Source organism: Synchytrium microbalum, assembly GCF_006535985.1.
Source record: "Synchytrium microbalum strain JEL517 chromosome Unknown SmJEL517_scf0045, whole genome shotgun sequence".
NCBI classification, from domain to species: Eukaryota; Fungi; Chytridiomycota; class Chytridiomycetes; order Synchytriales; family Synchytriaceae; genus Synchytrium; species Synchytrium microbalum.
The window spans coordinates 83,381-98,140 of NW_022158394.1; the positions used below are offsets into that span (position 1 = coordinate 83,381).

Sequence of the window (14,760 nt, forward strand, 5' to 3'; positions counted from 1 at the left end):
CATGTATATGTCTTGAAAGAATTCCTTTGCAAAACGTAATTGGCAGGTTGATGGACGTGACAAGATCTCAGAATCGGTTCATAACGATCGCCGAGAGTCAGCTATGGAGCTGTCAAACTCACAATAGTGAGATAGAAAGAATGCAATGTCAGAGCTTACTGCTGTATATACGACTATTCTGTCTTGATCCTGAGCGTCATCTCTTTACACGGCACCCCCAGCTCCCGTTAAGTGCTTTTGATACATCCGCCCATATTGAACCGTGTCACAATAGCAAACCCTATCTTGATACTCCATTGGAATGCACTTCGAAGCCCCTAGCATCCGCCTTTTATTGGTGGGACGGGTTGCTTTCGTCAATATTGCAAACCACAGTTATGAATATGAAAGGAGCTTAGCCCGGCTTCCTGGACTGCCAATGACGCTTAGATCATTTGGAAATGATGGCAATGAATGGTTTGGACTGTGTGCGGTTAGTGGTAAACCGACAGTTGGACCATTTTCTTTTCAGAGCTCACAATCATTACCGCTGGATTGATTGTGAGACACATTTGCTTTGTAGTGGCGGCTCTATTGCTTTACAGGTATATTTTTCAACCGAATTGTCAGTTAAGCACGTCTTGGATGTGGAATCTGACATCCTACAGCATCAGTACGTGTGCTAAAGGACCCGAAAAGGGCCACAAGGGTATTCAGCTCTTCAGGTGTTTCACCATAATTGCATCTATGGGTTGCACAAGCACTTGTGTGTGTATTGATGCTCCATGTACAGATCATGGGTCCAGTTTTGTCGAGCATGCCAGCACTAGATTGGTATCTTACTCATGTGTTCATGAATCAACTACATAGGAAGAGTCAGAGAATAGTGGTCGAGTATGTATTACTCTATCCTGTTGCCGGACATTGTTTTTGTTGTAATTTCTTGCCGCCTGCATAGAGATCACCTTGGCACTACTCAATTTGAAGATTTTCTGGAAGCTTTAAATGAGTAAAAGGGAGGGCGCCTGCTCAAAGGACATTGCAAACGAAGACACGTTGATTTTTGAAATTATAGATCAGCGTAAACAATATACATAGGACCTCTCATCGTAGCATGCCGTGTGAGTTTCCTTGAAATCGACTGATTGTGCTAGGCCATCACCACCCAACACAATCAACGAGAGGTGAAAACACAGGCACGTGAGACTCGATCTCCCAGAGAAAAGAAGTTCGACCATAAATTCAAATGAGTCACGCGGTTCCATTCGTGACTAGCATTCATACCGCGTTGAAACACGTACAACTAGCTTATTCGTTCCCTGATCCAAAAATCCTTCAAAAGTGTCAAGCTTCACTGTCCCTCTTGATCGGGGACTACGCTCTCATCTCAAACGATTGGCTTTCAGCCAAAGGTTACTGTGTCTTGCTTTGCAAATGTTCCTTTATTTTTACATAAAGAAATAAGCTAAGAGTAAGATGTATTCTTTCAAATAAACAAACCCGTCATCCCCCATCCCTTCTCTTTTTGTACCTATGCAGAAGCAACTTTGCTCACTGCTTCATGTAAAGTCGACAAGTATTGGGGGTATGATGGGTGTCCATCCATTCTGTCTTCAATTAAGTGCGACAAAAAGTAGGCACGTAAGGCAGGATCTGTTCCGTCTTCCTTGACGATGGAAATTGATGGATAGCATGTATTGTCAATCAATCGTGCTTGCCGAAGAGTGTTGACGATGTTGTTAACCCTTATAGACATATTGTTTTGGAGCAGCGGCAGTGTAAACTACAATAGGGAGAATGGTTTATGAGTTAAAACTCAACTCTGGTAGACATATCATTCCATGTTTTACCTTGCCAGGAGCAAGAGCATCATAAGATGGCTTATCAAATATAGCTTGACAGAGTTCAGGAGGAACCGCTCGCCCAACCCATATAAAGATTTCAAGCCCATTCTCTAACATGAAAAGACCTGATCTATCTAATCTCTCACTACTCAAGTTGATGAGGTTTGGCATGATTGTCTTGCCATCAGGTCCAACCGTTCCACGCTAAATTATTTGAAGGGAAATGTAAGTCATAAAAAAGGGACAATTCATCCCACGGATTTCCAATTTCTAACCTCAGCACTCATGGCATGTATAGCAAAGAACCTGGCAGCCAACATAACCGTATTCAAATCGGTTGATATGGTATACAGCATACCAAGCATGAAATATCTCATGTCACTAGGTATGTTTGTTCCTTGTCTGAATGCCAACTAGAAAACGAGATTAATTGCCTCCAGTTGATCCTGGACCAAAGTGCAAGTTGATTCAACTTACGTTTTTGATGATACCCATAATCAACATAGGCAACAGTTTCAGGTTTTCAGGTAATAATAGCTGTACTGCTTGTCCAGATGTCGTAAAGTTGGATTTAAAGACTGATATAATATCAACCAACTTGTTGAGTATGGCTTCTCGAGCATCCTCTAGTCTGGAAGACAACACCCGGTCAACACCCTTTTTAGCAAGTATCGATGCCAAAGCGTATTGATCAGCTGTTGAAAACATGTCTGCCAGATTGGTTGTAACTGGAAGTGCCAGTGTCAAGACACGAATTCGTCTCTCCCCTAAATTGCAGAGATCTTGTTAAAAAAAGGGAGATTGAGTTAGAGAGAATTACTTCCGTGACCTACCATTGCTGCTGGTATGCAAGACAGCAGTTTGGAAGCAACATAATCCGGTATTCAAGGTCTCTTCTATAGTCATTTCTACACCGTAAGCATGATCTGGATTGACATTCGGTAGTGCCAACAGGTCTGTCGACCGTAAAAAGAAGTTTCCATGGAAGGCTGTCATCTTGATTCCTAAAAAAACGAAAATGAAAATAACTGAGACGCAAGAGCAAAAAACCATGAAGAGGACAAAAAATGAGACAAACGACGTACCCTTGGACGCTCTCACCCGCAATACTGCTTCCAAACCAATAGGTCGACCCATAAAGTGTGACAACTCTTGAGCAAACTTCAGCGCATCTTCGGACCTTGCTGCATTAAAGCCTGGGTAGTAGTATACAGAACCACCAGTATATTTGGCACAGCCGCCTAAAGCCGGTTTGATTTAATTGTGAGTTAACCTGCTCTTTTGATTCTCTTTCTGACCTCGACCTCGAAACTAAACTAAAACTCACTGAGTGTTGCAAGATCCATATATTGACCGCTGAACAAGAACAAGTCTATACTGACTTGTGCTCGTGAGCAGTCAACTGCCAAAGTCTTGTAAAAAGGAATGGCCGGTTGAAGGAGGGTTGATTCCTGCAGTGGACAAATTACGTTACAGTAGAGGTAAAAGACGGATATGTATACAAAGCCAGCATATGCTCACTTTAGGAGTTCCAAACAACTTGATATCTTCACGAACTTTCAGAGCACCAGCATGTAACGTAGGTAGCGACGCTTGCAAACACACAATCTTGCCACCAATAGGGTTCTAAGTATTCAAAACGTTAGCTCCCACCCCATGGTCAACTACAAGCCCGGCAGTCTTCTGTCATCACAACTGAGATGGGAAGAGCACTTACAACTAATTTGTATGCAGCTTGTAATGCTGGACCCAACGCACTTTGAACATTTTGCGTTGAAGCAAACATGTCCGGTATCCTCTTCAACAAGGTTTCAATAGTTTGACGACATTCAGACAAATTGACGAGTAAATCTTCGGGTTGTGGCAGAAAGACATCTTCCAGATCTGAAACCACCAACATTTGCGGTTCAGTCAATGTCGCCTATTTTGCAAAGGATTGGTAATTAGCGAGGATGAAAAACAGGGCAAGGCTGTCATGGACATTCATTCGCAATATGACTCACATTGAGGTTGTAAAAGTGTATGGTACTATCTACAGTAATGAATCCAATTTTTGTACGATCATCCGTATTGGGTATCGAGTCTAATGATTCTAATATCGTTCGTACAGCGGTGGCGACCATTCCTGTTGATGAAAATAGGTTCAGCAACTATGCAACACCTTATGATAGTTTTGCACTCTATTTCACAATACCGACCTGATTGGATGGCAGCATAAGTCACATCAATCAAAAACAGCATAACAACTGGCTGTGGTGGTCGAACCTGGAAAGTTTCAAAAACAAAATGAATTTAATATCAGCAACAAGTTTCTTCAGATGATGTGACATACCATATATTCTTGTGGTGCAACATATTCAACAACAGCATGGGTGAGTTCCGTTCTCTTTAAGCGATCTACAGGTTGCCTTGTTTCCATATCGTAATCAAAGAATTGTGGTACTATACAACACCTTGTGAGAAACACGAAACAATGTGGATCTGTCATCATACTTGGGTCTTGATTACCTTCATTTGTGAGGAAACACAAATTGCACTTCCATCTAGTTCCTTGATCCACAAATTGAATCCATGGATTGATGTATGATCGACACCTCCTACATCTGACAATAGTCTCTGGATTGATGACGGGCACAGGTTCCTTTGAGGAGTTTGTGTGAGAAAACAGAACACACACCTAAAAATTCTGCCAGACGATATATCAATACTATCATGGTTTTACCTCTCCAGGATGTATATTACGATAAGGTGAAAGAACCAATGCGAACGGCATTTTGGACTTGTTGAGTAGCTGTAGCGTTTGAGGCACTGCTCCAACGGTACATCGTTTATAAGATGGATCGGAATTGGATGTAGGTGCAGCTGATACAGACGCCTACGAGAATGATGACAAAAAAGAGCTTAGCGTCATCTATTAATCATAATTAGGGATCGGTCATACCGTGCTCGCCATCATAAACGGAGGTGGCGGTCTAAGCAACTCAGTAGCTAGTGGTATGCCTTGTAATAGATTGACGCCTGGGGGACCTCGATTCTAAACAATGGCAACATTCGTGAGCTGTCGCAGAAAACGACTTGCAACCACGAACGATACCTGTCCTGATGCCGCGTTATAACCACTGCCACCACCAACAGCCATATTGCCAAAACTATTAATTATAGATCCCATATCAGATCCATAACCTTGCTGTGGTTGCTGCTGCTGCTGCTGCTGTTGTTGAATTGGAGCAGCATGTCCATATTGTTGAGGTTGTTGCATTCCATAAGCAGGTTGTGGCTGGTAGCCTGCAGCGATAGGAGCTTGTGCCATTGAAGGATTTCTATTATAAGCTGGACCATTATTACTCATCCCTTGGTCAACTGGAGCATAACCAGCAGGTGATATTGGAACGTTTTGAGGGTTGAAGGGATCTATAGCTTGTGATGCAGGACCACCGTAAGCTGCCATTTGTTCGGGATATGCACGTCTAGAAGATGGTCTATTGGCTGTTGACATTGGTTGATTTGGTTGCATGGGTTGTTGTTGTATAGGTTGCTGTACAGGCTGTTGTGGTTGTTGTTGTATTGGTTGCTGCATCTGCTGCGGTTGCTGCATTGGTTGCTGCATCGGTTGTTGCTGTAATGGCATTTGTAGTTGTGGCATTCCTGCCATGGGATGTTGCTGTGACATTGGCTGTTGCGTTCCTTGACCAACCAGATTGGGACTTATGCCACCAGACATTGCGGGCATTGGTCTAGGTTGCATTGGCTGCATGGGCTGTTGTGGAAGTGGCCTAGCCCCACCAACAGTAGCTGGATTGACAAAACCTGGTTGTTGAGGATTGAAGCCAGGTCTAGTTCCAGGTTGAAAAGGAGCAGCCTGTTGATATTGCTGTTGTGGCATTGTAGGACGACCATATGAAGTAGGAGGAATACCTATCATTCCAGTTTAGTCAGTGTTTGATTCACGCGTTACTTAAAATATTGATGTTTTGTCTCGTTGTTTGAATGTGGATGTTCCAACCAGTTCCACGCAATGCAGTTGACGTGTCTTGTGAGGAATGGACGTACCATTTGTGGGTGGATTCAATGGTCTCTGTAAACCGTCTATTGAAGGCTGTTGATAGACACCATTGATTGCAGCTTGATTCAGATTTGGATTTGGTGGTTGCTGCATTGTATATATATAAGAGAGACCAAATAAGCTGGATTAGCGATCAAGCCGACACCACCTAGTAAACAATGTCGATTTAGAACTGCAAGGGTCAAGTGTTTATTGTCCTTGCTTTCGTCAAGATGAAAATTCGAGATTGTGAAGTGCGAATGAATCACCACGAGAACAGCACCAAACTTCATGAAAGACAGCAATTTACGCGTTTTCTATTTGTAGCATTGGGAAGATGTGAGTCGACACGTCAGATTCCAGCAGTATCTTGCTGTGCTCGAAATGCTAAACAACATCACGTTTATTTAGAAATCACGCCTTCAGACTGTTTAAAGAGTTGGATAGTATTAATATATTTGGAACTACCGAATCCACGAATCCGTTTTCCCTTGTATAGACCAAATTCGCTCGCTCCCTTCATTTGCATCTGCAGACAAACTCTGAAACTCAACGAATAGAGTAAATCAACCTGATTATATACTTGTCTAGAGGAAGAAGGCAGATAGATAGGCAGCCATGATCAATATTATGAGCATGAAAAAGAAACAGGTATCCGCATAGCTTTCAGCCTTAATTCATGTTTAAGCTTGCAAGTTACAACTCATTCTCGCACCGTCATTCCACCAGGCCGAGGGTGCTGCTGGAGGCCCAAAGAAGGCTAAAGCATCTGCTGCTCACTTGAGATTGACTACTGGTATGCCATTCCATCCTCTCGATTGGCGATTGCTCGTAGAAACAGTCAGTAATCAAACACACTCTATGCAACTAGATATGAACGAAATGAAGTCATTGCCCAAGACAATGAAGCTGGAATTCACCGATCCCGATGACCTCTTCAATTTCAACTTTTACATCTATCCTGATGAAGGTAGAGCTTACCAGCGTTTAAAGTTGCCACGAGAAGGATGGAACTCCTGATGGTCGAGTGTCGTATCGAACTCGAGCTCATTCAATATTGCGTTACATTACAGGATTCTATAAAGGAGGCAAATTCAAATTCACATTCAAATTCAACACAAACTATCCTCATGAACCACCAAAGGTCCTTTGTGCACAAAAGGTAATGCAGAACCATATCGATGATGGAGCAGTCATACCCATCAACTCTGCATGTGAGACTGAGAGTAGTACTTCCACCTTGCCAACGATCTACTCATTGCCACGTATAGTTACTCAGTCATACATCATCACTCATCATCACACCCAATTAGATCTACCACCCAAATATCGACTTGGAAGGAAACGTCTGTCTCAATATTCTCAGAGAAGATTGGAAACCAGTACTCAACATCAACTCGATAACAGTCGGTTTACAATACTTGTTTCTGGAACCCAACGCTGACGATCCTCTGAATAAAGGTATGGGTTGTTTCCTGGATCAACCTGGGATCGGCAAGAGAAACACTTTTATATGAGGATGAAGCGCAAATGTCGCCTGCGTTTGATGGACACCGTGTCGTTATCATGAATCAGATTTGGATGACGTGTCCCAACAATGTTACTATGAAGTCTATCCAACACACATCCATTCCCTCTTCCAGACGCTGCACAAGTATTGAGAAAGGATCGGCGACAATTTGAACAGAATGTAAACCGATCCATGCGAGGTGGTAGCATAGAGGGCAACGAGTTTGACTACGTGCTATGAGGAATGTGTCTAATAGTTTTATTCTTAAGCATATTATGGGCAAATCTTTCTCTTATATGGATAGATTTGCCCAAACACACTTAAAACCGAAAACGAATACCTCCTCCTTCTTCGCACATAAAACACACAACATACTTTGAAACTTTTGTAGCAATAGATGAAATATGGAAAACTGAACCTGTCATTGTGTTGGCTGTGTTTGAAATTTGGTCAGTTCAAAAACTCATCGAAAAGAAACTGGTTTGCAAACGAAACGAAAGAGTTAACATCATGTAGTCCAGATTCGTCACCACAACCTTCACAACAAAAAATGTCGGTCTCTTGGTTCTCCACAGTTCGATATTGTCAACACTTTCATTCAGCACAAAAACCTGAAACATGATTAACTTGATACGAACTTTCTATCATTCTATATTAAAAAATGAATCTAATCATCTACTTGGAACTACCGCTCGTCAATCCAGACTCCCTGGCCAGAGAGTAAAACTTGGATCGATGATTTTTGAGAAGATTACGTGGTGAATCGAATTCACTGACTTGACCTCGATCAAGGACAAGGATTCGGTCATTATCCATCACCGTATTGATTCGATGGGCAATGACGAGAATGGTGCAATCCTTGAACTATAAAATTTGTGAAAGAGTTCGTCTGGTTATTGTTTTTTGTGGCTTTTAAATCTTTGTAGCAAGCATACCTCTTTTCGAATCGTCTTTTGAATGATTGAATCGGTTTCTAAAGTACAGAAAAAGAAGAAGTCAGCCAAGTTTGTTAAAAGCGAAAGAATGTAATAATCCAACCAAAGAATGTAATAATCTTGAACTCTTAGAGCCACGCAACAGTGTAGTCACTGACCTTGATCAATACTTGCAGTAGCTTCATCAAGAACCTACAAGATAGAGATGAGCAAGTCTTGAAATGGCAGATAAAGTAGGCTGCGAGTACACTCAATTATTATTGGATCAACAAAAACTTCAAGACGCGACATACCAATATCTTGGTTTTGCGCAAAAGGGCTCTTGCAAGACACAGAAGCTGGCGTTGGCCAACAGACCAATTTTCACCACCTAAGAGGCGAACGCACGACACAAATTAACATGTGACAACATTGACCTCCTACGTGAAAGTCTCATACCTTGTAATACAGGTGCAGATAACTTCAGTTCTAATCTGCCCACAGTTTCCTTCAAAGACGCACTCTCAAGTGCACGCCAAATCTCATCATCTGTATGTTTAACGAATGGATCCAGATTGTCTCGAACAGTGCCTTGGAAGAGCACTGGATCCTGTTCATTAGGACATAAAGACGAGATTAAACAATGAATTGGCAATGTCTCGTGCCATCGTGAAGCAAAACCCAAATGAACAGGGACGAATATTTACAAACAATTCTTGCACTGAGTTCTCTCAATTACCTGAGGAATAATGGTCAACTTGGACCTCAACGTTCCCAATCCCAAAGCACTGACATCAACTCCATCAATAGCGATACTTCCAGATGCAGCTTCGACAAGACGGAATAAACTGAGTGTCAAACTCGACTTGCCAGCACCTGTACGTCCGACTATTCCAATCTTTTCTTGTGGCTTTACGGAGAATGTCACATCCTGCCGTAACATGTGAAAAACTAGGTGAGCAAACAGAGAAGTAAGGAAAAAACCGGATTGGTAACAAACCTTGAGGACCAGATCTAACCCTTCACGATATCGTGTAGAGTAATTTCTAAACTCGATAGCTCCATTGGCTGGCCAATGCGGTGGTAGAGATCTATCTTGTTTAGTCTCATATAAAGCTTCTTGTTTGAGGTCTATGTATTCCTTAATACGTTCCTAATAAATGCGGCATAGGTCAGCAAAATAATACTTGAGCCTCTTCGAAGTTTCCAAAAACTTTCGTACCACTGAAACGATATTTGTCTGTGTGGAAAAAAGTGAAAAGGTGAGTGGTGAAGCGAATCAAAAACTAGCCGACTTTTGGATACTGACCTCAATCTCACAACTCTGTCTGACCATCCAGTTCAGAGTCTGAGTAACCGACAAAGCATACATCAAACTCAAACCAACTGAGCTTCCGTCAATATGACCCGTGATGTAAATGGTTAAGACTGTAAACAGTGCAGAACCAAAGACAATCAGAGACCCGATTGTTTCTAACCTAACAGCAAGCCATCTGTTTGATGATACACTTGGGTAGTACGCCTAGAAAGGAGACAAAACGTTGTCAGAGACAAGTGCAAGTTATAGACAGATTCTCTTCTGCATACTCGTTGATTGATATCTAGTCGATCCTCATTGGAATGCTGAAACCTCATTTCTTGTTTGTAAGCTCGAATACTTGATACTCCACCGAGCGTCTCACTAAAGTGAGCGTATATTGGCGAACGACTGACAGAATCCTATAAGAGCAAATAGGTTAGATGGTACAGGATTCCCAGCAATGCAAGACTGAAGAACATACCAGACGCTTCAATTCTCGGCTGGTTCGGATATAGAATTGTTGGAAGTATAAATAAAGAAGGCCTAAATGAAAGTATTCAGTGAATCACGACTTGGTAACTTTTCTTGAGAGACATACCAAGAGGAGTAGCGAAAACGATGAAATACGGAGAAATCATCGCGTTTACAGCCAAGACCGCAAGAACTTGGAAAAGTGTTCTGAAGAAACCTTGGAAGACTCGAGGAAGGACCTGCGACAAATAACGTTTTAGCGTCACAACAAAACCTGACCGACATTTTCCATGATTGTTCTTACTTCATCAACAGTGTACTGGTCTTTGCTGAATCGATTAAGAATTCTTCCAAGAGGAGTCACATCGAAGAATTGTTGAGGGAGTCTCATGACATTCAACAACATATCTGAGTGTAACTTGCGGGCAGACCTTTGGTTGAAAATGATGCATCAATAACCCATATACTTGTCTTCCAATTTTTGCGCGATTCAGATTTATGACATACCGAATGCCACAAAAGATAACAACAAAGATAACCTGTAGCAGCACCGTAAAACTACTAGCAATGCCAAGACCACCATACACAGCCAACCTTGTTCCAATCGACACACCACCACTATCAGAATCATTGGACCTCGTCCAATCAGCCAAGTACAAGTTCATGCCAATCGAAATGCTCTGTGTGCCGATACACATGATCAAGAAGAGGATGACAGCTTCTAGAGAACATGATTTGGCATATGTGATATAAACATCCCATGATACAGATCCTGAAGCTGATGTTTCCTTTTGAACTAATTGAGTACCATTTATGACTATTGGTGCTTTCATGACAGCACCGTTTTCAACTACAGGTGCGGTAACTGTTGTTGTTGGCATAGTCGTTGTAGTTGCAGCAGTGAAAGGAGTGGTAGCTCCATTTGGTGCAGCTTTTCGTTGTTGTTCAGGTGTATTTGATTCTGAGGCGGGTTCTGAGACGTGGTGTTGTTTGCCATAGTCTCTCATCAAACCTCTTAGACATGACTCTTCTTGAATTAAGGATGCGTATGATCCCAATTCACAGATACGGCCACCAGCTACGGTCATGACATGATCACATTCTGGTAAGAATTGTATGCTGTGTGTGACTGGTGGGAAATTGGGGTTAGTACACAGAATATTAAGAAAACGTTCCTTGAACGACTTGGACCATATCCTCCTGACGAGAAAAGACCATATGAAGCGTGAGGGAGTTAAACTCACCGAATATACGAGCCTTGTCCTTCAACAATCCCTCTGGACCCAAAACACTTGTAAATATAGAACGACCAACGTGCGCATCAACGCTTGATAGGGTGTCGTCTACTAAATAGATATCGGCGCGAGCGTATACTGCGCGTGCCAAAGCCACCTGGTTTTTTCAAAAAAAAAGTTCAGGTTAGCAACGGAGAGTGGCTTTTCCCATATTGTCAGCACTGACTCTGGCTTTCTGACCGCCTGATAAATTAATCCCCTGTAAAAATGTGTTGGAATTTAATTAAAAATGTGCAAACCGGAAAACAAGAAGTCAGGTTATACCCTTTCACTACGAGAGGAGGAGTGTTAGTCGGATTTCAAAAGCATCCTGGAACGAGGCGGGAACGCTGTGGCCCAGCCACATCAATCCTTCATTATCCAACAAAACAACTTACCCAATCTCTGTCAAATCATTTCCAGGAAGCATTTCCAAATCAGGTTTCAATCCACAGGCAGTAATAGTTTCTTCGTAAAAGTCATGTTCATAACGAGACCCAAACAAGATATTATCACGTAATGTGGCATTCATAATCCATGGTGTCTGAGGGACGTAGGCTACAGATCCACGAATGATGACACTGCCACTTGACTTGTACATTTCACCCAACAAGGCTGAAACAATGGATGATTTACCAGCACCGACAACTCCAACGATGGCAAGCTATGAAGAATTAAAGGAGTGTGAGAGGTGGAAATTCGATCATATACAGATTGAGATGGACAAACCCCTCGCAATTCGCATGCTCACCAACTCTCCATCCTTGCAATTGAAGCTAATATCTGTAAGATTAGACTCGTTCGAAGTTCTTGCCCATCTGAAGACACCATCCTTGACTGCGACTCGTTCTACTGAGTTGGCTTTCGTGGAAGGAGGTGGTGTTTCATACACCACAGCTTTGTTATCCAATTCTTCATTGACCAAGAACTTGTACAGTCTTCCGAATGATACAGAGGCCTCAATGCATGAGGTGATGACACTTGGTAGCATGGATAACGGGAATTGAAGAAGGTTGAAGAGTGTCAGGGACACGAAAACTAGGAGAAAGTCAAGATTGATACGACTAGGTATATGTATGTCGTTTGTCGATTAAACTTTTTTGCATACCCTTGTCAGACGTGAGAGGCTGATCCGAAATTACAGCATATAGCGAAAACGACAAGAATGATACAAAAAAGGGGGTTGCAGACCAGGAGAAACTTTAACAGACATGACACGATTTTAGCAGCGAGTTTGCTTTATCAGTGCTGAATGCAGAATAAATGGAATTGTACCTTGATGCGGCCGCCAAATAGGCAATCCTCCTCAGAGTACTCAATTCCTGTTCTCTTGCTCCAGAAATCTTCTTCAAGAAAGATCTAAAAGCAAAGCGAGTTCATTGACATATGGATCATTTGACATAAAATTTGTTTGAATTATAGGAATGCTTACCTCTCCCACGCATAGAGCTTTCAAAGTATCATAGATGTGTTAGTTTAACCACGGACAATACCGAACTAATAAACAACTTTTCAATATACCTTGATGACCTGAATAAATCATCCAAAGTTCGAGGTGCTGTTAGTTCAAGGTCACTGCGCAAAAAAAGGAACACAATTGCGAACTATACCTTAATTCCATTCAAGATCTCATCCATCATCTTCGTCCTTCTATCCTTATTCTTCATTTGAATAACTCCCAACTTCTTTGCTTGCGTAGCCAACCATGCATTCACAGGAATCATAAGCAACATGACCGCAACCCCCGCAAAGATAGCAGGTCCCAAAGCCTCATACAAAAAGTACAAGGCAAGACATATCTGGAATGGACCACTCCATAAGATGTGTAGATATGAAGTTAAATCCATTATACGAGCGGCATCAACACTCATCAAGTTGACTATTTCGCCAACTGTAGAGCTTTGACGACTGTTGTTTGATAGGCGGAGAGCTTTTCGATATACTGCGGTTACGATTGCTGCTCGTACCTAAATACGATAAAGTAATATGAACAATTTGGCGAACGGCCACATCATAAACTCATTGAACTCTTACTCTCATTCCAGTTATGAAACAGATATGAAAGTACTGGTGAAGTACTGCAGTTTGACATAAGGCCGTAAGCAGCATCAAAACTACAAAGTGCAAGGACGTCAGCACATGCTTTTCGTTTAGATGGTTTTTTTTCCGTTTAAGTACGTACTAGCAATTGAAAAGCCACGATACATGGGTTGAGGAAAGGTAGCCGTATCAGGAGACCAACTCTTTGCAAAGAGCATCAAATATTTCAACAATTGGGGTTGAAAGAAACCGAGTGCATCTTGAGTAGCCTACAAGGAACAAGTGCTCGATAAGTCTGTAATCTCACTCGGCAGTACATTCCCACTCCAGCACATACTTTGAAGATGGCAGCTGACATGAATGTAGGTCCAAATGTCTTGTATATGGCAGCAAACAAGGAAGGGTTCTTCAATGCAAGCTGTTCATTCCAATACTTCTGGAAGGTTTCCGAATTGTATTTAGCGGAGTCGATATTCTTAAGCATCCTTTTATGAGCAAAAAAGAGTCATTAACCTGAATCTGTAAAATTCATACAACATATGAGTATGAGTACCACAAGTCGTCCATCTCCAAATCCTTTTTTGCACCCGCTTTCATCAACCCGTCCATCCAATGAAAGGTAAGCCTCGAGAATATATTAGCAGTCTCTTCAGGCGTCACATTCACATTCTCATCAAGACTCATATAATACGTATACGGCTTCGACATGTTCTCAACACCAAACACAATCAAAGCTTCAAACGTGATTGCAATAATAAGCCCAAACAAGACAGGATCAGTATCCACGATGTCTGTTTGGATGTACGTGTTGATCTTGACACCATTAAAGATAAGTACGAGGAGCCAATAGAAGAGCAGAGCTGATGACGAGAGTCGTGAACGTAAGTGCTCCATGTGCGTCAAGACCAAAGCGATGATGGTGACTGGGATGTCTACAGCTGATGACACGATCAGGAAGGGTTGACCCAGACCGTGTTTGATGAAGATATACGTTGTTTGGAGGACAAACAATGCAAGGATGGTTGACGTGGTGACCTTGTGATAGCCAGTTTTGTTTAGTTCCAAGACAACTAGAGCTCAGAGTTGATGCAATCAATAACAACTGAGTATTTACCATCTTGCACCAGTATAGCCATCCTTTAGGTACCATAGGTGAGGGCCGACCAGCAAGCTTTACAGATCTGATTATTGCCCAAATCACCAATAGCAATCGTGGAATTGATAGGAGTACTGTCTCTTCAAAACAAGGAGTCAGGTCCAATAGTCTATCGGTGCTCCATGGGCCAAATCCCTCCCCACCAGCACAAAAGTCTGCCATTTGCTGTAAAATGTGGGGGAAATGAGTAAAAATTTAGTTAGCTTCAGTTCCTTCCACAGCAAGAAAGA

At 42.1% G+C, this 14,760-nt stretch overlaps 3 protein-coding genes across 3 annotated transcripts; 1 reads left to right on the plus strand and 2 right to left on the minus strand.

The window, feature by feature from the left end:
- Positions 1-1,510: 1,510 nt before the first annotated feature.
- SmJEL517_g05242 (uncharacterized protein) lies at positions 1,511-5,979 on the minus strand (the record flags this gene model as incomplete). The annotated part of the gene is made up of 17 exons (XM_031171168.1): positions 1,511-1,762; positions 1,830-2,027; positions 2,099-2,236; positions 2,301-2,590; positions 2,657-2,827; positions 2,909-3,064; positions 3,151-3,274; positions 3,345-3,449; positions 3,541-3,744; positions 3,827-3,948; positions 4,022-4,088; positions 4,156-4,265; positions 4,332-4,464; positions 4,546-4,698; positions 4,765-4,857; positions 4,918-5,738; positions 5,874-5,979. The coding sequence occupies 17 exons, from the start codon at positions 5,977-5,979 to the stop codon at positions 1,511-1,513; spliced, it is 3,243 nt and encodes a 1,080-aa protein (XP_031022838.1).
- Positions 5,980-6,483: 504 nt separating this feature from the next.
- On the plus strand, positions 6,484-7,615 carry SmJEL517_g05243 (uncharacterized protein; the record flags this gene model as incomplete). The annotated part of the gene is made up of 6 exons (XM_031171169.1): positions 6,484-6,516; positions 6,595-6,661; positions 6,737-6,835; positions 6,939-7,027; positions 7,179-7,326; positions 7,509-7,615. 6 exons carry the CDS (start codon positions 6,484-6,486, stop codon positions 7,613-7,615), a joined length of 543 nt encoding a protein of 180 aa, XP_031022839.1.
- A 435-nt stretch (positions 7,616-8,050) lies between these two features.
- SmJEL517_g05244 (uncharacterized protein) lies at positions 8,051-14,692 on the minus strand (the record flags this gene model as incomplete). The annotated part of the gene is made up of 29 exons (XM_031171170.1): positions 8,051-8,239; positions 8,311-8,348; positions 8,469-8,502; positions 8,604-8,680; positions 8,749-8,899; positions 9,029-9,220; positions 9,290-9,442; positions 9,512-9,529; positions 9,599-9,811; positions 9,877-10,008; positions 10,071-10,132; positions 10,188-10,299; positions 10,365-10,491; positions 10,568-11,189; positions 11,305-11,452; positions 11,522-11,554; positions 11,620-11,626; positions 11,733-11,998; positions 12,086-12,372; positions 12,443-12,534; positions 12,610-12,693; positions 12,767-12,783; positions 12,856-12,864; positions 12,945-13,301; positions 13,369-13,448; positions 13,517-13,643; positions 13,712-13,859; positions 13,928-14,409; positions 14,489-14,692. The coding sequence occupies 29 exons, from the start codon at positions 14,690-14,692 to the stop codon at positions 8,051-8,053; spliced, it is 4,461 nt and encodes a 1,486-aa protein (XP_031022836.1).
- Positions 14,693-14,760: the final 68 nt, after the last annotated feature.